At 46.2% G+C, this 25681-nt stretch overlaps 1 protein-coding gene across 2 annotated transcripts in view; it reads right to left on the bottom strand.

The window, feature by feature from the left end:
* Positions 1–25681, bottom strand: part of RABEPK (Rab9 effector protein with kelch motifs) — a 222849-nt gene that overhangs the window by 72751 nt on the left and 124417 nt on the right. The window contains exons 5-6 of one of the 2 annotated variants that reach the window (XM_082264338.1): positions 24142–24303; positions 8657–8806 (exon numbers count right to left, since the gene is read on the bottom strand). In XM_082264338.1, the coding sequence (XP_082120464.1) occupies positions 8657–8806; positions 24142–24303 (312 nt within the window). The remainder of the gene's footprint in view (positions 1–8656; positions 8807–24141; positions 24304–25681) is intronic. The other variant, XM_082264339.1, reaches the window with a different exon arrangement.

Raw genomic sequence — 25681 nt, 5'->3', positions numbered from 1 at the left:
CTGCAGAAGCAGGGTGTTCTTAACTTCCGTGAGACCTTTAATGATCTCTTCCATAGAAACTCCGAACAAGCGGTCCAACATAAGGGAGATCCGTCAGCACCTTTTTGGAGGCCTAGACCGCAGGTCACCATTTCAGCCAAATCATGCGGCGAAGAGTCACCGCTGTGACAGACATCCTGCAGGCCATAGGGGCCACATGCAGAGAGGCATCACAGATATACTGTAACCCCTGTATCAACTGATCCGCCAGCTCAGGGGGATACTGACCCTCTTCCAAATCCTGGCATAAAAGCTTTGCTCATTCTGTCAAGGTCTGGGAGACCAAGGTTATGGCAAATACTGGCCTCAAAACTAAACCTGCCACGGTAAAAAGGTAGCGAACCAGAGACTCCCCCTTCCTGTCTACAGGGTCTTTAAAAGACGGAGCGTCCTCCCCTGGTAGCAGTGTGGCTTTATTTAACCCGGAAACCTGAGAATCCACCACCAGTGGAACTGTCAGTTTCTTTAAGAGGGACTCCTCAAAAGGATACTTCCTAGCGAAGCGCTTAGGTATTCCAACCATGCGTTTCGGGGAACCCCACTGACCAGCTACAATCTCATCGAAATAGGCAGGAAAGGGGAAAATCTTAGTCACCTTGGATGGTCTGCGGGTACAGAACTGCACCGGCGCAGCTGACGCAGCATTAGCTGTGCCCTCCATTTTTAAAGTTTCCTGCACTGATGCAATCAGTGCCTCCACCAGTGCCTTTTTTTGCGGAGGTGTAGTGGAAGAGGAATCATCCTCACTGTCAGAGCACTCCAAGTGCATAGACGCAGATCCCGTGGGGTGATTCGCGTCCGTGGCGGCTAAATCAGCCTCAGAATCTGAGGATGCAGGTGAAGGCAGGGGGCGCTTTTTGCTAGGTCTATTTTGAAAAGCCATATCCACTTCGGACACCAGCTTCTGAGAGTGGGTCAGGTGGTGACACGTGCTCTAGTGACTCCATAGTAACCTGAGGATCGCCAGCAATAGCTTTACAAAAAAGGCTGTAAAAACGCTGTAAAACCCCCCACCGCTGCGCCGATGGCACCACAGGTCCCAGCGCTGCTATAGCAGAAGAGGGAGTATGTACAGCCCCAGGGACTCACCACCACCAACTTAGGAGGACAGAGCGCCAACCTGCCTGCCAATCAGAAAGGAAGAGAAAACGGAAGTACCGCCACTAGAGGCCCACCACCGAGCACCGCTCCATTCGGCTACAAGAAAATTGTCGCCGCATTGATTTATATGGGAAACCACTAAAATATGGCGCTGGACTACACAAACATGGTCGAGCTCTCATTCAGTCAGTCACGGGAAAATGGCGGCGAAACGCAGCGGGCGCACGACTCCCGGCATCCCAGGGACCCTTCAGGTACTTAAGCCAAGCAAGGGGGGCCTAGCCAGGGACCGCCCAGGGCATCGCTTTCCATAATAATGGCAAATGAAGAGGGCATAAGGGGGGTCAGTACAGGAGAACCCCACTAGTTAGGAGGGGGCGGCATTAGGGTAGGAAGGACACATGGGGGGGCCTACCAATGTGGGGAGGGGCCCACATCCACCCCAAAATTTCCAGGAGGGGAGGGGGGACACTACTTACTACATCTTGGGACCGGCGGGCACCACTCCGGGCAGATCACCTCCCCATCTTGGAATGGGGGGTGCTGCGGACCAGAGGTCCTGTGCATCCACGCGAGGTGTTTCAATCGCAGCCAAGTGGGGCTATGTCGTGGCCAACGTAGCACGGAGCTGCAGTCAGCATGCGCTCGCTGGCCAGACTGGTCTACCCTGTGTACTAGGGCCTACTGCCTATCTCAGATTGTTTACAAACTTATTTTATTGCATATGCACGAAAAGAAATACATGTACATACACAATGCAAAGTTGTGGTACATCAAGTAGTTGACAGTAATATTAAATTAAGTGATATTGAGTCAAACTTCGTTAGAAAACCGCAGCGTATATAGGAGATGATAAACCAGCTGTGCAGAGAATACTGTAGGTGACATATACAATCAAGGTGATACATTGGGGAGAACAAGTATTTGATATACTGCCGATTTTGCAGGTTTTCCTACTTATAAAGCATGTAGAGGACTGTAATTTTTTTTCATAGGTACTCTTCGACTGTGAGAGACAGAATCTAAAACAAAAATCCAGAAAATCACAATGTATGATTTTAAATAATTAATTTTCATTTTATTGCATGACATAAGTATTTGATCACCTACCAACCAGTAAGAATTCCGGCTCTCAGAGACCTGTTATTTTTTCTTTAAGAAGCCTTGCTATTCTCCACTCATTACCTGTATTAACTGCACCTGTTTGAACTTGTTACCTGTATAAAAGACACCTGTCCACACACTCAATCAAACAGACTCTAACCTCTCCACAATGGCCAAAGACCAGAGAGCTGTGTAAGGACATCAGGGATAAAATTGTAGACCTGCACAAGGCTAGGATTGGGCTACAGGACAATAGGCAAGCAGCTTGGTGAGAAGGCAACAACTGTTGGCGCAATTATTAGAAAACGGAAGAAGTTCAAGATGACTGTCAATCTCCCTCGGTCTGGGGCTCCATGCAAGGTCTCACCTCGTGGAGCATCAATGACCATGAGGAAGGTGAGGGATCAGCCCAGAACTACACGGCAGGACCTGGTCAATGACCTGAAGAGAGCTTGGACCACAGTCTCAAAGAAACCTATTAGTGATACACTACGCCATCATGGATTAAAATCCTGCAGCGCACGCAAGGTCAGGTGCTCAAGCCAGCGCATGTCCAGGCCCATCTGAAGTTTGCCAAAGACCATCTGTATGATCATGAGGAGAAATTTGAGAAGGTCACGTGGTCTGATGAGACAAAAATAGAGCTTTTTGGTCTAAACTCCACTCGCGGTGTTTGGAGGAAAAAGAAGGATGAGTATATCCCCAAGAACACCATCCCAACCGTGATGCATGGAGGTGGAAACATCATTCTTTGGGGATGCTTTTCTGCAAAGGGGACAGGACGACTGCACCGTATTGAGGGGAGGATCGATGGGGCCATGTATGGCAAGATCTTGGCCAACAACCTCCTTCCCTCAGTAAGAACATTGAAGATGGGTCGTGGCTGGGTCTTCCAGCGGGATAATGACCCGAAACACACAGCCAGGGCAACTAAGGAGTGGCTCCGTAAGAAGCATCTCAAGGTCCTGGAGTGGCCTAGCCAGTCTCCAGACCTGAATCCAATAGAAAATTACGGGAGGGAGCTGAAAGTCCGTATTGCCCAGTGACAGTCCCGAAATCTGAAGGATCTGGAGAAGCTCTGTATGGACGAATGCTGCAGTGTGTAAAAACCTGGTCAAGAACTACAGGAAACGTATGATTTCTGTAATTGCAAACAAAGGTTTCTGTACCAAATATTAAGTTCTGCTTTTCGGATGTATCAAATACTTATGTCATGAAATAAAATGCAAATTAATTACTTAAAAATCATACAAAGTGATTTTCTGGATTTTTGTTTTAGATTCAGTCTCTCACAGTTGAAGAGTACCTATGATAAAAATTACAGACCTCTACATGCTTTGTAAGTAGGAAAACCTGCAAAATCGGCAGTGTATCAAATACTTGTTTGCCCCACTGTATATGTAAAAGAACAATCCTACACCAGAACTAATGAGGAAAACAAAACCAAGGTAGCATCATATAAAATTAGGAAAGGACTTGCCAGGTCATGACTGTTTTCACCTGCCATCTAAACCAAATGAAAAAAAAAAAAAAAAAAAAAAAAAAACAACATTATAGAACAAACTATACCTGTATCTTGTGATTTTTACTCAGTGTATATGTTGGAACATCATAAAAGGCAAGCATTTTCTGAGGTGGTGGGTCAGTAATCAAAAAATTATTGGACACCCTCTAGTCTCATCGGTTAGTTTTTATAGAGGTAAATTTTGATTAATCTCTTACATATAGTAATATGGAGGGATTCTTTGTGTATCCATTGGAGTGCCACTATTTTCCTGGCATAATATAGATGAATTAGTAGAAAGTGTTTTTTGTGTGGCACTAAGATCCAAATCTTCAAAGGCGCCCAATAACCACCATTTGGGATTACAAATATTGGGGAGATCAAATGTGGATAAAATAAAGGCAATATTCTGGGACCAAAAAGGCCTATCACAATCCCAGACCATATGCAGAAAATCAACAGGATGTGTAGTGCCGATCTCAAATTTAGTGTTCCCACTGTCCGACACAATTTCTTATCCCCCTTTTCACTTCTCCCCTTTTCTACCTTTTTTTCTTTTGCGCCCCTAACCTTCATATCCAAACACTACATACAGACTGCGATATGCCTACTGTAGATTACAGTATATTATACTGGTTTTGTCAATGGGGGGGGCTCGATTATTTTGTTTCTGGTAACAACACATCCTTTCCAAAGACGTACACGCCTGTGGCTGACTCAAACTTTAGTCTAGCATTCGTTCCCATGTGCTCCCCTAGGGAGCCTGGGAGGTATGCTATCATGGCACAGATCCCCTATGTTATATACAAGGTTGTTTTTTGTGATAATCTTGACGTGTTGTATACATGTAGCTGAAAATTCTGTCTTGTTACTTATGTTTTGTATTTCTTTTGTAAAACCCTTTTCTAAATAAAGAATGCATAAAAAAATAAAATAAACAGAAAGCATTCTACAGAGAAACGTAAAGTGAGGCAGGGTTTAATCCCGACTTGGCTCTTTGCATCTCTAGAACCTGGCAGACCTCAGACACATACTGAGCTCAGTTTTTATATCCTACACTTAATGCTCCATATATACAGTATTCCTGCAGAAGGGATATCAGAGAGAAGACCTACAGGAAGAGATAGAGAAGGTTAAGCAACTTGATAGGGCGGCTCTTGTCTCTGGCCACAAGAGAATAAGGGATAATAAACATGAATTTAGGATTATCCTGGATTACAATGTTCAGTATAAAAAGGTTGATAGGATTGTTTAGGAAATCCCAAACTAGATGAGATAATATAGCGCTTGCTGGTGTATGCAGGGGGCCGTAGGAGTAAATTTACAATATAATAGTACTATCCTAAAAACTCTCAAATTCTAAAAAGACTGTACCCTTAAAACATAAATATCATATAAGTAAATATAATCAAATATAATCAATAATGTGCCAAAATCAAGTCCAACAAATCAAAGTAGAGATAAAGTGCTGAGTGAAATTCAAAAATAGTTCATAAGTGACTCAGTGATGGGTATTCCAAAAAAGTGCAAAAAAGTGCAAGTGCTTGGTGCTGGATCCTCCAATGGACCAGGAAATCCAATCATGCAGATGGTAAAGGGTAAGATGTAAACTCACCAGATAAGGTGGGTCTCAACCGCCTTACGGCAAAGAGACCGATAACGCTTTAGTGACCCTCCAGGTCAGAACGATGGTGACTGCTGGGCTCCTATCCCTCTCGGCCGGAATCCCCCGGGTGGGGTAAAAGGGTTCCTCACGGTCCGCCAAATAAAATTCAGGGAACAAAAAAGGAGAGGCTCCGGATGGTGCAGTACCATTAAAATAGGTTTATTTAAGTTTAAAAGCTTCACAAATGATAAAAAACGCTGTGCAGAGCCCGTTTGGGACTGTCTGTAGCGTGGAGAGCGGCTTGCGTTCCAAGCTGACTTCCGGGCTGAAGTCAGCTTGGAACGCAAGCCGCTCTCCACACTACAGACAGTCACAAACGGGCTCTGCACAGCATTTTTTATCATTTGTGAAGCTTTTAAACTGAAATAAACCTATTTTAATGGTACTGCATCATCCGGAGCCTGTCCTTTTTGTTCCCTGAATTTTATTTGGCGGACCGTGAGGAACCCTTTTACCCCACCCGGGCGATTCCGGCCGAGAGGGATAGGAGCCCAGCAGTCACCATCGTTCTGACCTGGAGGGTCACTAAAGCGTTATCGGTCTCTTTGCCGTAAGGCAGTTGAGACCCACCTTATCTGGTGAGTTTACATCTAAAGGCCCGTACACACGTGCAGATTGCCAGCCGAAAAGATTCGACCGATCGGCCGATTTTCGGCTGACGACCGATCGGCCGATTTTCGGCTTGTTAGTATGATGCTTCCGACAGCCGACAGCGCACTTTCGGCCGAAAAGAATCTGTCGTGCAAGCATTAAAATTTTTGTATGCCGACACCAGAGCGGCCGATTGTTCGCCAGTCAATACAGAATTCGGCCGACAGACAGCAGATTTGCAAGACTGGGCATGCTCAGAAAAGAAAAAACACAGGGAAAGTTAACCATCACATGACATCACTTCTGCAGTCGGCGGACAAAATTCTTGTGCAGTCTTTTGCACTTTTCAACAGACACGACAGCCCGGGGACAAAAAACGGCCGATCGTTCGGCCGACGATCTGCACGTGTGTACGGGGGCATTACCCTTTACCATCTGCATGATTGGATTTCCTGGTCCATTGGAGGATCCAGCACCAAGCACTTGCACTTTTTTGCACTTTTTTGGAATACCCATCACTGAGTCACTTATGAATTATTTTTGAATTTCACTCAGCACTTTATCTCTACTGTGATTTGTTGGACTTGATTTTGGCACATTGTTGATTATATTTGATTAGATTTACTTATATGATATTTATGTTTTAAGGGTACAGTCTTTTTAGAATTTTAGAGTTTTTAGGATAGTACTATTATATTGTAAATTTACTTCTACAGCCCCCTGCATACACCAGCAAGCGCTATATTATCTCATCTAGTTTGGGATTTCCTATACATTCACTTTGCACTTTATAGCAGCTGCTCACCCAAAACAATTAATTTTTATTTAGTAGCCACATTACCTATTTTTATTAGGCACTCCTAGGCGCGAGGAATATATATGCGATTGAATATATACATTGATAGGATTGTTGCAAAACATCGGGGAAAATTGCTGAGAGATAGGGTTCTAGGTTTAGTTCTGCCTGCCCGCCCTTGGTTCATATATAGAAAGGCCCCCACTTTAAGGGATAGGATTGCTCCAGGTGTTGTGGATCCTATAGTACAGAAGGAGAGTAAGTACTATAGGATCCACAACACCTGGAGCAATCCTATCCCTTAAAGTGGGGGCCTTTCTATATATGAACCAAACTATAAGGCTTCTTTGCATGTGGATGCTGCCCAGCCTGCAAAAACTCTTAAGTGCAACCTGAAAAAGCGTAAAGAATTTACGGCCTCTGTAACCAGGAAAAAACATCAGATTAGAGATATTATCACCTGCCAAACCATTCGTCTACTAGAAATCTCCTCTGTAGGCTGTACCAGGTTTAATATCCACCATGGGAGCTGGTCATTGAAGCCAATGGGGTTTCTATGGCAGCGTCTGATATATATATGATAGGGTGATGATATGGCTCCATCCCTGCTGACGAAGTCCCGTAGAACGTAATGTATACGGGGGGAGGAGCCTCACATTAATGTCTTCACCCGCTGCTGTCTCTTGAAACTGGTTGAGGATCGGAGCTGTATCATCTATGATTAGACCGGACTGCTTTATATCAAAAAATATTCCTGTGAGTGTGAATTTTATTAATACATTTTAGATTTTAGAAACAGAATGCACTTCGATTTTTTTGTTTATATTTAATGGCTGGAAAAGGGATATTCTACTCCCCAAACTCCGCCGAGAAAACGGGAAGCAACATTGTTCTGAGTATACATGAGACTTCTGCTCTAAAAGGCTGGGAGCTGGTGGAGCGCTGGAGAGCATCTTCCACATTTATACCTCCTACGTTTCCTTTTGGTGGAACAAAAGTGTGTATGACCTTCTGGTAAAACAGGGGTCTTACAGTGAGGTGAGCGCATTGTATTGCCTATGTGTGAAGGGACTTCTCACATCCTCTCTCTCACTTGATATTGAAATCATACCTGTTTATCAAGGGACTTTTGGGCTTCACTGGTACTTGTGTCTGATGTGGCATATGTGTATTATAGACATTATTATTTCTTGCGCTGCACTGTATATTGATTTATGGTATCCGTTTTGGGCTTGTGATGTCCCTTTCTTAGTGTTCAGCTTGCAATGCTATTTACTTTAGTGTTATTGCCTGAGCCGATAGTTCATTATTGTGTTAATGCTCCATATACACCTGTGGAGAATCCACTAAAAGGCAGAGATTACTAATACCTTAGTGGACAATGAATAAAATAAATGCATTCATGAGACTTGAAAGGTATTCATTGCAAGGCCCAAAAGCTGAATTTCACCTAAAATTACTATTGAAGTTCCATTTCACTTTCTCCCTCTCTCATCTGCCACTAATGCCTAGGTGAGCAGAAGTTGAGCCCCCCCTCCCTGTCTGCAACCTTCTGAGACACATCACATGTCCAAGGAGGTTGTGGGACCTTTCAGAAAGTGCAGGACATCTTGTGTATGTGCGGTGGGGAGCTAGCTGTGAGCCAGCAGTAAGTCACAGCCAGCTAAAGATGGGACCCGAAGACTGGGGAAGATCCGCCTGGTTGAGAACAGCGCTGGATCCATGGACTGGCATCTCTTATTTTTAATAATTTACAGTTATTGTGGTAATCACAGTATTTGACTCTGCTGCTAACCTTTAATTTTTTCATAGATCGTCTTTAATAAAATGCATTAAAATCAAAAAATCTGTTTACCTGTGTCAATGCAATACAAATCACCATAAAAGGTTTTGCCTGCCATCCCACCATGAACAAAAAGCTTGGTTCCTACAGCGACTATGACGTGACCATGACGTGGCTTTGGTGAAACCCCAGATGTTTTAGGCATTGTCCATGTCAAATTCGCTATAAGAAATATTTACATAAAAACATATTATTATGTAAAAAGCATGAATACCAAAGCTGTAGCAGGTAATTAAAAATAAAGTACATCTCTAGCCAAAATGTTCAGTTTTTGTTTATTGCTGTCCGTGTGCCCTTGGAGAGATTTCAGAATGCATTCACAAAATACAAAGGCTTCTCTGAATGGGCAGCAGAGGGGAGGGGCAGGCATTGCTGTCCTGTGTGCATGTCTCACAGCCCTGAGTGTCCGTGTATGCTTCAGCAGAGCCAAAACACAGTCCGATATCAATAATAGAAATAAGTTCTGGAGATGTCACCTACCTCCTTGAACCTAAATCAGTTTGACTACACCTTTTACAAAGTGGCTGAATTCTTGGAATTCAGCTTTAATTCGGAAGCAAGTGGGTTATACTATCTCCTACAGGAGATTGGACAGTGGCAGACAAGCTGTTAGCCGGCAAGAAATAATCCCTCCCACTTTCAACACGCTCTAGTTCTGTGGAAAAGCAGTAGTAGGACTGGATTCTAAAGATAGAGGGTGGGACCTGTGTACATTAAAGAGGAGTTCCACTGGTTTTTGTGTTTATTAAAAGTCAGCAGCTACAAAAAGTGTAGCTGCTGACTTTTAATAAACACACACTCACCTGTTCCAGGGTCCAGCCATGAGCCCGGCAGGAGCTTCAGTTCTCTCCCTCTTCACCCGGCTGCGACAGCTTGCGGCTTCGCAGCCAGGTGCGAGTCGCGCTGCGCGTCCTGAGTGGACGGGCAATCTTATAGAACCTGTGACATGTTTGCAGGAAGGGAGGGAGAGAGGAGAACTAGGAACCCACCCCCCCCCCCCAAAAAAAATGACATGCCAAATGTGGCATGTCAGGGGGTTCAGGAGGCCTTAAAGCGGAAGTTCGACTTTTGAGTGGCACTCCGTTTTAAGAATTCCAAGAAAAGGATTTTATGATAAGTAAAAATAACCTGTTTTCTGTATTTTTCATTAGGGGACACAGTGGCGTCGCTACAGGGGGGCAATTACCCCCCTCCTAGGTTATTCTTTGCCCCCCCTGTGTGCCCCCCCCCCAGCCGCTATAGTAGGCTGCAGAGCAGACAGTCCTTCAACATGTAGCCAAGTCAGTGTGTGGCGTTTGCACCTATCTCAGATAAAAGTCACTCGTCTTATCTCCTCCGAATGCTTTGTTTTTTCCCTCTGTTAAATAGCTTTCTTCCCCTGGAAGAAGTCTCTGCCTCAGCTGTCTCTCTGATGCTCAGCAACACTCAAAAAACTCAAAAAAACTCAAAATCCCAACCTATGCCCCAACATTCGATACTTCCGAACACTCAAAAAACACTATTCTCCTCTGAGCCTTCCCTCCCCCTGCTGTCCCCTCCCACCGGTTCCTGCCTTATATTTGGTAAGGACAGATGGAGCTGAAAAGTGCTGGCTGCGGGTGGGAAGAGGCAGACATGGCGCATAAACTATCTGTGATTCTTGGAATGCACAAAGAGTCCATTCCCTGATGAGCCCGAGGTTGCCGTTCCAGCCCCTAGCCGTAGCCACTGTCAGCTTGGCCCCTTCCCAGTCTCACAGACCTGAGACTCCCCACAGCCCACAGGAGAGCCCCGAAGAGCACCATGCTAAAATTGCACACCTTTCAATTATTCTGGCCCCTGTGTATTAGCCCCTGGGGGCCAATTGGGAGCGAGGCTCCAGCAGGGTGAAGGTGCATCCCTGCGCCAGTGCTGAGTCCACCAGAGGACATACTGGGGCAGGCAAAAGCGACCCCAACTAACAGACAAGGGAGTCCAGTGTGTCCATCAGGGAGAGGTGGGAGGGCCTGGAGATCTCCTGGGGGACACCCCAAACCCATTACAGCGGCACCCCTAAACCTCACTTCGGGGAAACAATCTGACAACATCTGACAGCTTTTTACTGAACTTTTCTGCAGACTTTTGGAGTGTTACGAAGCAGCCATTCCTGTGCTGGGCGGGACAGGAGCTGGGAAATGCGGGATGCACAGCGAGCACTGGGCCTCCTGCCCTCGCCTGTCAGCCTGTGTGTACACGCACAATATACAGCAGTGCACCCCAATCATGGAAAACACACAACCCGAGTGAGGATTTTACAATGACTGGAGCAGTTTGTTCATGGCAGCCAATCACCTTCAAGCATTTTTTTACAAAGGTTAACTAAACAGGCACATGCTTTAGCACACCCCACCAAATGAGGCCTTAGTAAAAAAAATTAGCAGGGATAACGTAAGATATATTGTATTTCTGTGTGCAAATAAGGATTTTGGTGTTTTTTTTTTTTTTTTTATGAAAATAGCGATTTGATAAAATATTTGCACAAAAATCGTGGGCCTTAAAAATCAGTAGCACCTTGTTTTTTCCAATGGTCATGTGCTTTCAGAAAATAATGAGATTTTTGACTTACCCTAAAATCCATTTCTCTTATGTTCATTGATGGACACAGCTCCTGATTCTTCCTAACCATTGGGTTATACTGCACCCTACAGGAGTAAAACACTAGGCAAAAGCTTGACTACTTCTATGGGCAGTCCCAGGGGGTACAAGCAGTGTCAGAAGAAAGCCAACTCCACAAAGGGGTGGGTGCTGTGTCCGTCAATGAACATCAGAGAAATGGATTTTACGGTAAGTCAAAAAAAATGGATTTTTGTAAAATCTTACCGTAAAATCCTTTTCTCTTAGCTCATCGACAGACGTAGTCCTCGGTGATACACCACCTTCGGGTTATGTTACCTCCGCAGGAGCAGGACTAGACAGGAAATTAAAAAGCTCTGGCCACACCCTAGGGGCAGTCCCAGAGGGTATATCCTCTCTCTCTCTGCCTCAGCAAATCAGTTATGTGAAAAAGCAGTGCTTAGAGAATTTAACCCAACCCAACTCCAAAACAGAGGGGCGGGGACTACGTCTGTCGATGAGCTAAGAGAAAAGGATTTTACGGTAAGATTTTACAAAAATCCATTTTTCTCTAGCGCTCATCGACAGACGTAGTCCTCGGTGATACACCACCTTCGGGACGTCCCAGAGCAGTATCACAACTGAGGGGTGGGAAAATGGAAATCAAATCCCAATCTAGAAGGCCCAACCGGTGCCAACTAGAAGTTTACAATGCTCATCCTTAATGATGAGACTCAACCAAAAAAAGAGAAAACAATTTTTTTTTTTTTTTTTCAAACAGAAAAAAACCCTCGAGGTAGACCACCGGTCTCCTCAAATTGCGGCCTGCAAAACCTTGCGGCCAAATGAGGCATCCGCCGATGCCGTCACATCAATTTTATAGAATTTTGTAAAGGTATGTACCGACGACCAGGTGGCCGCCTTACATACCTGGACCACTGACGCCTGATGGCGAAAGGCCCAGGAAGTACTGAGCGCTCGAGTGGAGTGCGCCCTAACAGGGAACGGAGGACTCTGACCCTTAATAGAATAAGCCTGTACCACCGTTTGTCTAATCCATTTGGCAATGGTCGCGGCAGATGCAGGCAAACCCTTTCTGGGGCCATCCGTGATCACAAAAAGTGAATCCGTCTTACGGAATGATTCCGTAGCTTTCAGGTATACCCTGATTGCCCGAACCACATCTAAGGAATGCAACGCATGTTCCCGATGATGCTTGGGCTGAGGACACAAGGAAGGTAGTACAATATCTTCATTCAGATGAAAATCTGAAACCACCTTGGGAAGAAAAGATGGCTTAGGATGAAGTACTACCTTATCCCTATGAATCACTAGGTATGGTGACTGGCATGATAATGCAGCCAGTTCTGACACCCTGCGAGCAGAAGTAATAGCCACCAAGAAGGCCACCTTCTGGGATAGAGTAAGCAAGGGAATCTCCCTGATGTTTTCAAAGGGAGGTTTCTGTAGAACCGACAAAACCAAATTAAGATCCCAGGGCGGTAAGGGCGCGCGGACTGGAGGAGCCAGGTGCCGCACCCCCTGGATGAAATTCCGCACCAAGGATTTGGTAGCTAAAGGCTTCTGAAAGAAGATTGCTAATGCTGAAACTTGACCCTTGATGGTGCTCAAGGCTAGCTTCTGCTCAACCCCTTGTTGCAAAAAGGCCAATATACGAGTCACCGAATAGGTACGTGGAGGAAATCCTAAAGATTCGCACCACGCAATATAAGTCTTCCATGTGTGATAATAGACTTTGCTGGAAGTCGCTTTCCTTGCTTTAATAAGGGTAGGAATGACTGAAGTAGACAAACCTCTGTCCTTCAGTACTTGGGTCTCAATGGCCAGGCCATTAAAACCAGCGACTGTAAAGCACGAAGGTAAATTGGTCCTTGAGACCACAGACACTCCCTGAGACGAAGTTCCCACGGAACGTCTGCGACTAACATGTCCAAGTCGGCCAGGCCGGCTTGAGGAGGCCAGCCTAGAATTTCTAGGACCACTGGCGCTGATTGGATCTGAACCAGGCGTCCCTAGAGCTATCTGGCCCCGACCATCCGAGAAAGTCTGGTCGTTTTCTGTTCCCACACATTTATCAGATACCTGATAGTTATCAGGAAAGGTGATCTTTTCTGGTTGAACCTCAGGGACCGAAGTCACCCGACTAGAGGCTACTTGGCCTATCTGGTCAACCAGATCCGATTCCTGTGAGGTATCGGGACTAATCTTAGGAAAAGGTAAAGGAAAAGATCTTTTCAGGGAACGGTAACTACCGCTACCTGTGGTACTTAAATGTTGGAAGGGAAGAATCGCACCGGTAGTAGTGGTTGATGCTCGATCTAATGTCCTGAATACCGGTGAAAACGTCCCCCCACCCTGAAACCGGGTGGGGGCGCACCTTCAGGCTGTGTACTCCTTTGCTTCGGGTTTGGCTGGGTTGGTCCCCTTCTTGAACCCTCCTGGAGGAGTCTTGCCTTTCCCGCTAGTACCAGCCGGGCGCCCTTTATGGGCGGTAAAGAAAGGTCCTCGCTTGTTGCGAGGTCCCTTAGCTTTTGCAGCCTGTGGCAAAAAAGTACTCTTGCCCCCAGTGGCATCCTTAATGATTTCATCTAGGTTGGCTCCAAATAGACGATTCCCCTGAAAGGGGAGATTGGTCAAGGTCTTTTTGGAACCTAGGTCAGCTGACCAGCATTTTAACCACAGCACACGTCTGAGGATCACTGCTAACTTAGATGCATGCCCTAATAGGGGAGTAGTGTCCAAGGCTGCGTCACAGATAAACCGTAGCCCTTGTATGATCTGTTCCATCAAATCAGATGTCTCCTGGGGAATGTCTTTTCCCCTAAGATCTTGGCGTACCATTTTCGCCCATTCCGTAAGTGTCTGGGAAACTAGACCAATAACGATTACTGGTCTAAATGCTGACCCTATCAGAGAAAAGATAGTGCGGGACTCTGCTTCTATCTTTCGATCCACCGGATCCTTAAAGGACGAAGTGTCCTCCACTGGAATAACCGTGGCTTTATTCAGCCTGGAAATAGGCGGATCCACGACTGGTGGTACCGTCCATTTCTTAATGATGGATTCCTCAAACGGATAGCGTCTAGCAATACGCTTGGAAATAGTAAAGGTACGTTTAGAATGCTCCCATTCTCCTTTAATCTGATTCGTCCACCAATGCTTCTTCCTGAATTATAGCAAGAGAAGAAGCGTCCTCCTCACTGTCTGAGGGGGCTTTACCTGGGATAACAGCCCTTGCAGAGGAACCTGCAACTGCCGTGACCATCTCTGAATCTGAGTCAGAGGTGTCAGATGGTATAGGGGTAGGCGGGGGTCGCTTCCTTGACCCCCGTCCCTGACAGGCCGCCTCCACCCGAGCCACCATAGACTCCAAAATTGCTGTAAATGACTCTATACTCTGTGCACCGGCGGGTCCCGAGGCCCCCTCGAGGGAAACAGGTGGGGGAATATGTGTGGCAGGGTCCATAATAACTCCAGTTACTTCCTGGATAATATGATTCAAAAGTAAAGAAAAAAACTTTTTTTTTTTTTTTTCTTTTCTGACCCCCAGCGCCACAAAAAAGCCCCTTAGTGTTACCTGCTTAGGGATCCCTATCGATCGAGAGAGAGAGAGATAGACCCCCAGGCTCACCACTTGATGCTCCGAGTTAAACTGCAACAGCTTACAGCGCTGTCTTGACAAACAGGAAGTCTTTTGGCTGGCTGCCCAGGAAGAAAGGAGGCGGCTCCGCCCCTCTGCACGCCTTCCGGCGCCTCCCCCAAGCTCCACGAGGTGTAGGATCACCTCAAACATGGCCGCCCCCATGCTGGAGACACGAGGCTACGCCAAAATGGCGGCTCGTGCGATCCAGCAAAAAAAATGGCGGCGGCCTAAACTGAATAGCGGTGTGCTGCAGGGCACACAACACTCTCTCTGCATGGGGATATGGCATGGTTGGCGGTACCGGCCCTGGCGGACCGCGTGGCCGTTCGGGAGGCCTGCTAATAGCTGGAGATCTGATTTGGAAGGCAGTCTACATGTCCGTGGCTTCTGACTGGTAGGTAGCTTATACTTAACCCATAAGATTCCCAGAATGCCACAGATTACATCTTTAAAACATGTATACAATAGATTGTTAGCTCCCAAGCCAAGCCTCCTGGCTTTTGCACACATAAATCACACTCAAAGTAGGAGGATTAGTGACATGTTATAGGATAGAAAGGACTCTTTCTTACCATACAGAGAGGGGCCCGCGTTCACCACAAAACCCGTCAGGGAAAAAGGGGGAACATACTACTCACCATACCGGAACCAGGCGGGCACCAACTCCTGACAGTACCCCTCTCCACCGGGGCGGGAGGGCTGTCGACCGATACGGACGCCGTGACTCATGGTCTTTGGCGTTTCGGCGAGACGTTTAACTCGCGTGGACAGTCCTTTAATGGGACTTTGTCGCGGCCGACCCAGCGCGGAGCTATGGCCTGCACGCGCTCGTAGGCTGAACTGGGGTGACCACCGGATCTCAACATCCAGCCCGTCGCCCAGTTCAGCTTTCTTGCTTGAAGATCTCACAGGAACACTGGAGAAAAAAGCTGTCTAAAAAAATCCTTTAAGAAAAAATTCTTGCCAGGACCTAAGATCCCAGCAAGGTGTCTATGTCCTTACTCCTAACTAGACAGAAAATAACTGATTTGCTGAGGCAGAGAGAGAGAGGATATACCCTCTGGGACTGCCCCTAGGGTGTGGCCAGAGCTTTTTAATTTCCTGTCTAGTCCTGCTCCTGCGGAGGTAACATAACCCGAAGGTGGTGTATCACCGAGGACTACGTCTGTCGATGAGCGCTAGAGAAATTCAAATTTCATTTTTCGTTCATTGACGGACACAGCTGATTCTGCTTAACCATTGGGACGTCCCAAAGCAGTGCTAAACATGAGGGGAGGGGAAACATCAGAGAAAAACTCCCAAGGCTAACCATAGCCAACCAGGTAACATAGAGCTCAACAACAAATAACTGGAGCTCACCTGAAAAACTATACACCCTCAAAGAGAACCAGGTCCCCTAAAACAGCAGCCAGCAAAACCTTGCGGCCAAAAGAAGCATCCGCAGATGCCAACACAACCACTTTACAAAAACTTTGTAATAAGTGTGCAATGACGACCAGGTGGCCGCCTTGCAAAATCTGCGTCACTGCTTGAAGATGGAAAGCCCAGGAGACACTAAGCACCCTAGTAAAGTGCGCCTAAAAAGGGAAAGGAGGAACATGACCCCTGATGCAATAGGCCTGAACCACCGTCTGTCTGATCCATTTGGAAGTGGTCGCAGAAGAAGCGCACAACCCTTTTGGAGGTCCATCCATGAGCGCAAATAGAGAGTCTGACTTCCTAAAAGACTCTGTAGCTGCCAAGCACACCTTAATTGCCCAGACCACATCCAAGACATGCCAGGGAATTTCCTTCAGATGTTTAGGCAACACAATGTCTTCATTCAAATGACAGTCAGAGACCACCTTAGGAAGGAATGATGGACAGAGGCAAAGCACCACCTTATCCTTGTGAAGCACTATAAGGTGAACAACAGAATAATGCTGTCAGTTAGAGGTAATAGTCACCAAAGATGGCCACCTTCTGGGGCAACGCAAGCAGGGAAACCTCCCGAATATTTTCAAAGAGAAGCATCAGTACAGCTGAAATCACCACATTAAGATTCCAGGGTGGCAACAGAGTCAGTGACGCAGGTATTGCAAGGAGGCCACCTGGTCGTCGTAGCACCGAGGGAACCAAATGTCAGACATGAAGAAAAGGTATGCACTTGGGAGTGTGGGGCCAAAGGTTTTTGGAAAAAGACTGCTAAAATCCAATACCTGGCCCTTGATGGTACTTGATTTTTGTTCAACCCCCCGTTGAAGGAAGGTTAAGATCCAATCCACCGAGAAGGAGCAAGGATGAACCCCAAGAGACTTACACAACGCAATGTACGTCTTCCACATACAATGGAAGATGTTCCTAGAGGCAGATTTCCAAGCTTTTAACAGCGTAGGAATCGCTGATGTAAATAAACCTCCACCCTTCAGCACCTAGCATTCAACAACCAAGCCGTTAAAGCCAGCAACTGTAAAACAGGATGGAAGATTGGTCCTTGGGACAGCAGATCCTCCCTGAGAGGAAGTCCCCAAGGAGCATCGGCAACCAGCTGCACCAGATCTGCATACCAAAAGTGGCGAAACCAGTCTGGAGCCACTAGAATGACCGGAATCCCTTCTGCCTGAATCTTGCACAGGAGTCGTGGCAGAAGTTTGAGAGGGCTGGAACTAATCAGTCAGCCCACCTTAGAATGCCGGATACTTACCGAGCCGCCAGGACAATTCTTGTGCCCCCTTGGTGATTGACAGACCATGGCTGTGGCATTGTCCGAATTAGTACCAGACACCCCTGAAGACCAATGAGCCAGACAAAGTTTGATCACTCAGAGTTCCAGTACACTAAATCGGCAGTCTGGGCTCTGCCAGAGTCCAGACCCTTTGAGCTCATCTGTGCTGAGAATGCTTCCCCACCTGGACAGTCTGGCATCTGTGGAGACAACCGTCCAGTACAGGAAGAGAAGTATTTTCCCTGTCAAAGTGCCAGAGACCGAAGCCACCTCTAAAGACCATGGATCCTTGACCCATTTCACCAGAATCTCTTTAGCAGAGGTCTAGTGTGGAACTGTGAAAACACATCGCCTCGATGGTGGACACCATCAGACCTAGCCCACGCATGCAAGCCCGGAGGGATGACCGTCTGCTGAACAACAGAAGCTGAATTGCCTCCTACATATCTGGAGTTTTTCCCAAGGAAGAAACACTCTGTCTGAGGCAGACTCCAGAGTCAAACCTAGATAGGCCATTTTATGTGGACAGAACCAAAAGCAGACTCCTGAATGTTCAGGATCGCAACGAACTTCCTCAGAGTTTGCAGAGCAATCTCCAGTAGTCCATCAGAGCAGTCGGAGACTCCACTCGCACAAGAAGATCATCCAGGTACCCCAGTACTGCGATCCCCCGCTGACTTAAAAAGAAAATGCCAGCACAGGGGCCAACACTCCTGTAAAGACCGGAGGTGCGTAGGTGAGACCAAAGGTCAGTGCCACAAACAGATAATGCTCCTCGTGTGCTGGCAACCAGCACATATTAGAATGCGCAGGTAGGCGTCCTCGATGTTGAAAGAAGCAAGGATCCCCCTGAAGTAGGGACGCCACTACCATGTGAATGGAGTCCATGCGGAACTTCTGTACTTGCATAAAGCAGCTTAGCGCCTTGAGGTCCAGAATTGGACTTCCTTCCTGGGGAACATCCAAAAGAGGCATCACAGACAAACTAGCCCCTGGACCAACCGGTCCGCCAGCTCACAAAGACAGGGGGAAGCTATGTTCCCTCCAGGTCCCGGCATAAAAGCCTAGCCCACTCGGTCAGAGTTTGCGACACCAGGGCATAAGTAATTACCAGCCTAATTGCCGAACCACAGCGCACATATGGCGAACCAGAGCATCCGCCCTTTTATTAGCTGGATCTGTAAAGGGACTCCTCAACCAGGATATAGGTACTCAATTTGACCTGAAACAGTACAGTCCAGTACAGGTGGGACAGTCCACCTTTTAGGCAGTAAATCCCCATAAGGATACCGCAAGCAAAAAACGCCTAGCAACCACTGCATTTCGGACAACCCCACTTTTTTTGACAATGTTGTCAAGGTAAGCGGAAAGAGGGACACCCTCTCCACTTTGGAGGGCCTGTGGGTGCCAAAAGGAACCAATGTCTCTGACACAGCATCAGTCGCACCTCCATTTTTAAAGTTTCACGCACTGACACAACAGTGCATCCACCAGCGCCTATTTAAGCATGGCTTGAGAAGCAGAGGAATCATCTTCTCTATCTGAGCACTCAGGATGTGTGGATGCAGACCCAGTAGTGTCACTATAAACTGAGCTCACCCCGAAAACATATCAATCAGAGGAGGCCACCGACTGCGATCCTGCAAAGGGGACGCCGGCCAAGTGTCCACAAAAAGACCACCTAGTGGACCCCGCCAAAACAAGAGGGTCACCCTCCGAGCCCTCCATAGAGGACATAATAGGATATAGCCCCCTGGGTCCGCAGGCCGTGACGCGCAGGCAGGGTACCCTTGTTAAAACAAGGCCGGTGCCCCACACAATAATTGTGGCAAGACTGTCATTAAAAATGAAGCGCCCCCACAGCGCCACCCGGTCCGAAGGAGTGCCAAGCTGACCATATGGCCCAGCAGGCCTCAAGCCGCGGCCCAAATTTTTGCGGGGGCCCAGCCCCAATTGCATCGATCATCAGTCCAGCAGATGCCCAATGGAAGAGTGGGGGCTTCAGCTACAAGCACTGGGGCCGCCTCCCAACGGTGACACCTGATTTGGTTACATGGCCTAGTAAGCTGCAGCCTAAATTTTTGAGGGCGCCCACCTGCGGCAATATGAGCCCCAGCAGAGCCGAACACCCAGGGGCAGCAGAGGAGAAGGCGAATGCCCAAATGGGTGGCAGTAGCTTCAGTCATCCTCACAGGGGTTGCCTCACATAGGTTTCGGCGAGTAGGTTGCAAAGCTGGGGCCTACATTTTTTACCAGATCCGGCCACATGAGGCGTGTACCCCCAGATGGTAAAAAAAAAAAGGCTGCTCCCCCCAGCCCAACAACCATGGCAGGGAGCCCAGAGGATATCCCTGCCCTAGTCACCAACTCCCAGGATGGGAGGGAACCCTGCTCAACCCCCCGTTGCACACCAGGAAAACCTGGTCAGCAGCCCGGTCAGCAGCAACTCCAACCAGCCATCCCCTTAAGAGCACGTGGCAAAGCAATCTCATCAACTCATCTGCTCATCTGGGGGGTGGGGGGACCCACAGTGACTGGGTGAGGGGCTGGGGGGAAGGGAGGGGAACCCAGGGGTCTGACCATCTGAGGGAGGGGCCCACGTCCACCCGAAAACCCTCCAGGGGTAGTGGGGAGACAGCTACTTACCACACCAGGAACAGGGTGGGCACCGCTATGGACAGGACACCACTCCATCGTAATGTGGGTGCTGTCGGCCAGAAGGAAACGATTCGACTAAGGCCGAAGCCAGTTCGTATGTGTCCTTGCAAGATGTTTAACTCGCAGGCCAGCCCCCGTCCAGTGGGGCTATGTCGCAGCTGAACTAGCGCAGAGCTGTGGTCTGCACGCGCTCGCTTGCCGAACTGGGGGTACCCTAAGGATCTATATTATCCAGTTCATCATCCATTCCAGCACTTGATTGTAGTTCCCACAGGAACAAAATAATAAAAGAGGAGAAATGAAATGAAAAAATTGAGATCCCAGCAAGGAACTAGGTCCTTAATCTTGAATAGGCAGAAAAAAAAACTGAGTGCCTATAACTGAGGGGGGGGGGGGTATAACCCAATGGTTAAGAAGAATCAGGAGCTGTGTCTGTCAATGAATGAAAGAGAAATATGGTTTGGGGAGTCTTTTACAAACTCTGAAAGCTGTAAGTGAAAAATTAAAACCTCCAGATTTTCAGATCCATTTTTGCAAAAAGCGCAATTAAAAATTTACAAATTATTGTTCTTTATTAACTCAAGCTTTAAGGTTAAGCTTTTATATTTAGTAGAAATGTAGCAGGAATTTTGTAAAAGTTGCTTTGTTTGTATCTGCTAATAATGGTTTTAGTGAATACTTTGGATAAACATTTGCGCAAATATCGCGGGGCCTTAAAATCAGTAACACCTTCTTTTTATTGTACAGGTCATGTGCTTACAGAAAATATATGCTTTTGGGGGGGGGGGTCTTTTACAAATTCTTAAAATTGTAGAGGAAAAATGAAAACCTTCAGACTTTGAGAAATTTGGATATTTACATTTTTGGATACGTTCGATTTTCACCATGTTGCAAAAAGGTGAGATGTAAAAATTACAAATATTTGTTATTTATTAACCCCATACAGGTTAAGATTTAATATTAGGTAGGGATTTAGCAGAAATTTTGTAAAACTAGCTGTGTTTTATCTGCTAAGAATGGTTTCATTCACAATTTTTTCATGTATGGGGAATATTTGCTCACCCCCACAAGTCTGATAAAGGAGTCCTTCATGAAGGCAAAACACGTGGTACTGCTGGCTGACTTGCTCGACTAGTTTTAGGCCTTGCTGCTTTGAGTTCTGTCCAGTGTCAGTTTTATGTAGGGCAGTGTCCAGGGGTCAGTATAGGTCAGAAGTGCATAGGGCAGTGTACAGAGGCCAGAAGTGTGCAAAGCAGTGGACAGAGGTCGGTAGCATGCAGGGACTGTCTACAGAGGTCAGTAGTTGGTAGGTAAATATACAGAGGTCAGTAGTTGGTAGGGCAGTGTACAAAGGTCAGTAGTAGCTAGGGCAGTGTACAAAGGTCAGTAGTAGCTAGGGCAGTGTACATAGGTTAGTAATATGAAAAGCAGGGTATAGGGTAAAGTATTGCAATGGACAGGGATGAGCAGGACAGGGGTCAGCAGGGCAATGTACAGGGGAGTCAGGAGGTCACAGCCTTGGGGGTTCAGAAAGGGCACGGTACTGGGAGGGTCCAGAAGGCACAGTACAGAGGGGTCAGGAGAGCATACCACAGAGGGGTCAGGGGGGCACACCACTGGGGGAGGGGGGGGTCAGGAGGGTACACCACTCTTCAGTAGAACAAGCAGATCTTGTTCTACTGATGATCCCATCCGGTCCTCCTCTCTCGTCCATTCCAGACCATGCCATCCACAAGCACCTTGGACTGAAGAGGAGGGCCAGTGGGGATCAGCACAGTAGACTCCGGGGATGAGTTCAGGCGCATTCAGACAAGAACCTGAACTCACCCAGGCTATCCCACCTGAAAACTGTGCTGCAGGGGAAGGAAAGCTTTTGCCGGCTAGGATTGGTTTTGAAAAGCTTCCCGGCAGCTCACTGCTTTCCGGCTCAGCCAGTTTGAGGTCAGAAAGATAGGGACAAGATCGCGATCTACACGTCACCTGCCTGCAGTCAACTAGTAGATCACGACTGACAGGCTGCTGACCCTCAAAGTAAACAATCCCTGAACCTGGAGACAAACCTACTTATAGTTCTGAATAGAGTTGAATCTGAAAGCCCATACGTACCATGTCCAGGGTTACCACCTGTGATAGAGCTCTCAGAATAGGTCTGGGTGAAAAAACTGTTCTTCCAGAGTTCAGATGCTGACAAACAAGAAAGTCCACCTGTCGTTTTTCCATGCCGGAAATGTGCACAATGGACAGTGCTGGACTGTGAATTCCATCCAAGACATAATCTGGTTGGCCTATTTTTGAGCTATCTATGAGTTGTCGGTTTCTTTCCTGATGGTTAACTTATGCCACTGCTGTAGAACTGTCTGACTGAATCTGGGCTGGGAGACCCTGCAGTCGAGAAGTCCAGTGTTGAAGGGATAACTAAATTTCACTGGATTCCAATATGTTGACTGGGAGACAAGAGCTCCTACCCAGCTCGTCAGGTTGGTGTCCATCATGAGAATCTTCCAAAATGACAGATCGAAGGATTAAAGAACTCCAAGGATGAAATATGGGAGCAACCAGGCCAGGGATAACTTGGTCTTGGGCATCAGATTGTCTAGATAAAGTGCCTTCTTGGCCCATGCACCCTAAATGTTCATTTTCAACAGTCTGGAGTGAAATTGAGCATACAGAATTGACTCAAAGGAGGCAACCATCAAGCCCAAAACCCTAAGACAAAGGTAAAGGACTGGCCAGCTTTTTGTCTGCAGAGTCTGAACCTGTGGGCATAGAGTTAGCAGTTTGTCTTGTGCAAGTCGGTTCCAGTGCTGAATTCTGAAGGTTCAAGACCTAACCCAAACTCTGCAGAGCCTTAACAGTTTGATGGGCATTGGCAGACAAGGCCTGTGATAGCTGTTTTTCCTCAGGAGAAGGTGGTCTAAGTATTCCACTAGGTGTTAAAACAATTATATTTGGAGATTGCCAAAATCACCAAACATAAGCCTAGCACTTTATTAACTAATTTCTTGTCCCAGAGAAAAAAAATTAATGCATATACAGTGTATCCAATTAAAATCAATATAAACACTCAATATAAAGATCTGTAGTGGCTGCTGAGGCTGAAGCAGGTGGCAGATCAGGGATGGAAATGCCTCTCTGAAGAGGTGAGCTGGACTGGGGATTGTGGGTGATATTACCTGTTGCCCATACCAGTAGTCTAGTGGTTGTGTCTGCACAGCTAGATTCCCAGAGTGGCGCAATGTTAGGGACGGAGGCTAAGCGTAACTCCGCCATGAGCAGGGGGAAGAAATTCAGCAGACCTCACTAGCATGGTCCCCCAGGGTCTTGGAGGCATTGGGTTGGAGCGGGAGAGACTTCAGGTGTTTGGTGAATGTAGAGTGCCCAAAGTCTGGAGCTCTCACTATGTACGTCTGCAGATGCCCCTTTGGTACATTTGCATGCAGAACATTTGACTGGCTACTGCCCTTGCTGTACAGGGAAGAAGAATCTGATATCATACAAGAGATATTTACACTAGTTGAATTTAATATATATACATTTAATATTATTTAATGAATATACAGTAAAGTTGCATTTATTTATGTATTTTATATCTTCGTGGAGTTCAGCTTAAATTATAATTTCTTTCCATTCTGTTTGTTTTGTGTGTATATAATATTGATGGCCAGGTATTGCACTGTCCCCCAAAAGGGTGTAAAGAAGGGTTTTATGTATTTATCAGTATAGAGCAGTAAGCATCTACTATTTAGACTGTGGTCACCTGAAGAGAGGGTCAATATCTCCAGTAGGGACACAGAAGATAATAAAAACCTGAGAGGTCATAATCATGCTAAACACACCAACATTTTAGCTATAGACATACTTTAAAAATAGAGACACATTTTTAAGATTAAGTGATCTTACCAGCATCAAATATATAAAGGTTTTTATCAGTAACAGGATCTGCACCTTTATCCCCTCCTCCAAAAACAAAGAGTTTGTCTCCAATTGAAGCAGATGTTGTATGAAAGGTTCGAGGTGAAGGAATACAGCCTTCCACCTTTGGACTTTTCCACATAGGACTACCTAAGAAACAGAGAGAAACATATTCATGTGATGAATTCTAAACTTAAATATGTTAAACCAATGCTTTAATAGGCACATCAATGACATGACATTTTTAAAAAAAAAAAAAAACAGTACACAAATCAAAAAATTAAGCAAAAAACCCTATTGGTTGGTAAAGGGATCCATTAGGTGAAGCTCCAATATCCTAATGTAGCGCTAGCTCCCGCAGGAGCCGTTGAGTTTTAAGTTTAGGTTCTGTCTCAAGCAGTGCAGAGGCAGCCGGGCACAAAGCAAAAGTCCAAAGTCCATTCACTCTGGCTCAGTAATCAGGCAAGAGGAATTTTTTTTAAAGTTTATTACTAAATAACTTGTAACTGGAGAGGACAATGGGGTATAGGATACTCCAAAAGGCCAAAGGCCAAATTTTGCAGAAGACAATTTCTCTAGGTGATAGCAACACTCTATTACTCCCAGCTGTGGACCAGGAAAATTAAGTCACAGAATTAGCAGGGGCATCTCTCCACTAGGCAGTAGCAACACAATGTTTCACTTCCAGCTGTAGACCAATTAGAACATGCATAGGGCATATAAGTAGACTGAAACAGTCTAGGTTTCTCACAACTAATGACATGGACAGTCATTAGAAGAAGTTGCAAATAGCTGATCAATAGAAAGCCACAGTCCATGGATAAATTGAAATATCACCAAAGAAATAGAGTGTGTAGGCATCCAGGAAAAACACTTGAAAGATCACTCCACCACGTGCAATATAGTGGGGGGCTTATCGGATGTTATGACCCTGATTAAGGTGGTCAATATGGGCCTTTGTAGATATAGTGGGACATCAATAGCAACCGCACTAATAGTGTAGATAATGGATGATACTCCAGGCGCTCCTGCCTGTCACAAGGGATAAGTCTCCTTAGCCCGACCTTCTGCTCAATCAATCGGATTGCTCATTACATAAGTAGAACAGAAGAACCAACCATAGTGTAATCCCATTTAAAACATTTAATGAACATATAAAAGGTTGCACTAACAGGATAAAACAGCATTCAGTCATACAGTATACAATATTTACAGCCCACAAAATATTTCTGTGCTACCTTGCCACTTAGAAGTCTAAAAATACTATTATACTCCTAGTAGGCATATACAGTATACGCACACAGAATCTACTTTTCAATAATGTATATAAATCTGTAATGACAAATGCAGCAATCTTGACTCAGCTATCTTCCGGAGCCCTGGAATAAAGCAGGGAGATACATCTTATCTAATCTAAAATTCTAACTATAATATCTATACAAATAGATTTCCTGCACAACAGTACTTCTTCCCTAGCCAGGGGTAAACATTGCTTGCAGAAATATATAATAGTCTAACACACATTTTT

This window comes from Pelophylax lessonae, assembly GCF_965119305.1.
Source record: "Pelophylax lessonae genome assembly, chromosome: 7".
NCBI lineage: Eukaryota > Metazoa > Chordata > Amphibia > Anura > Ranidae > Pelophylax > Pelophylax lessonae.
The sequence above is the reverse complement of the archived record's forward strand: the minus strand, read 5'-3'. Positions and strand labels throughout refer to the sequence as shown.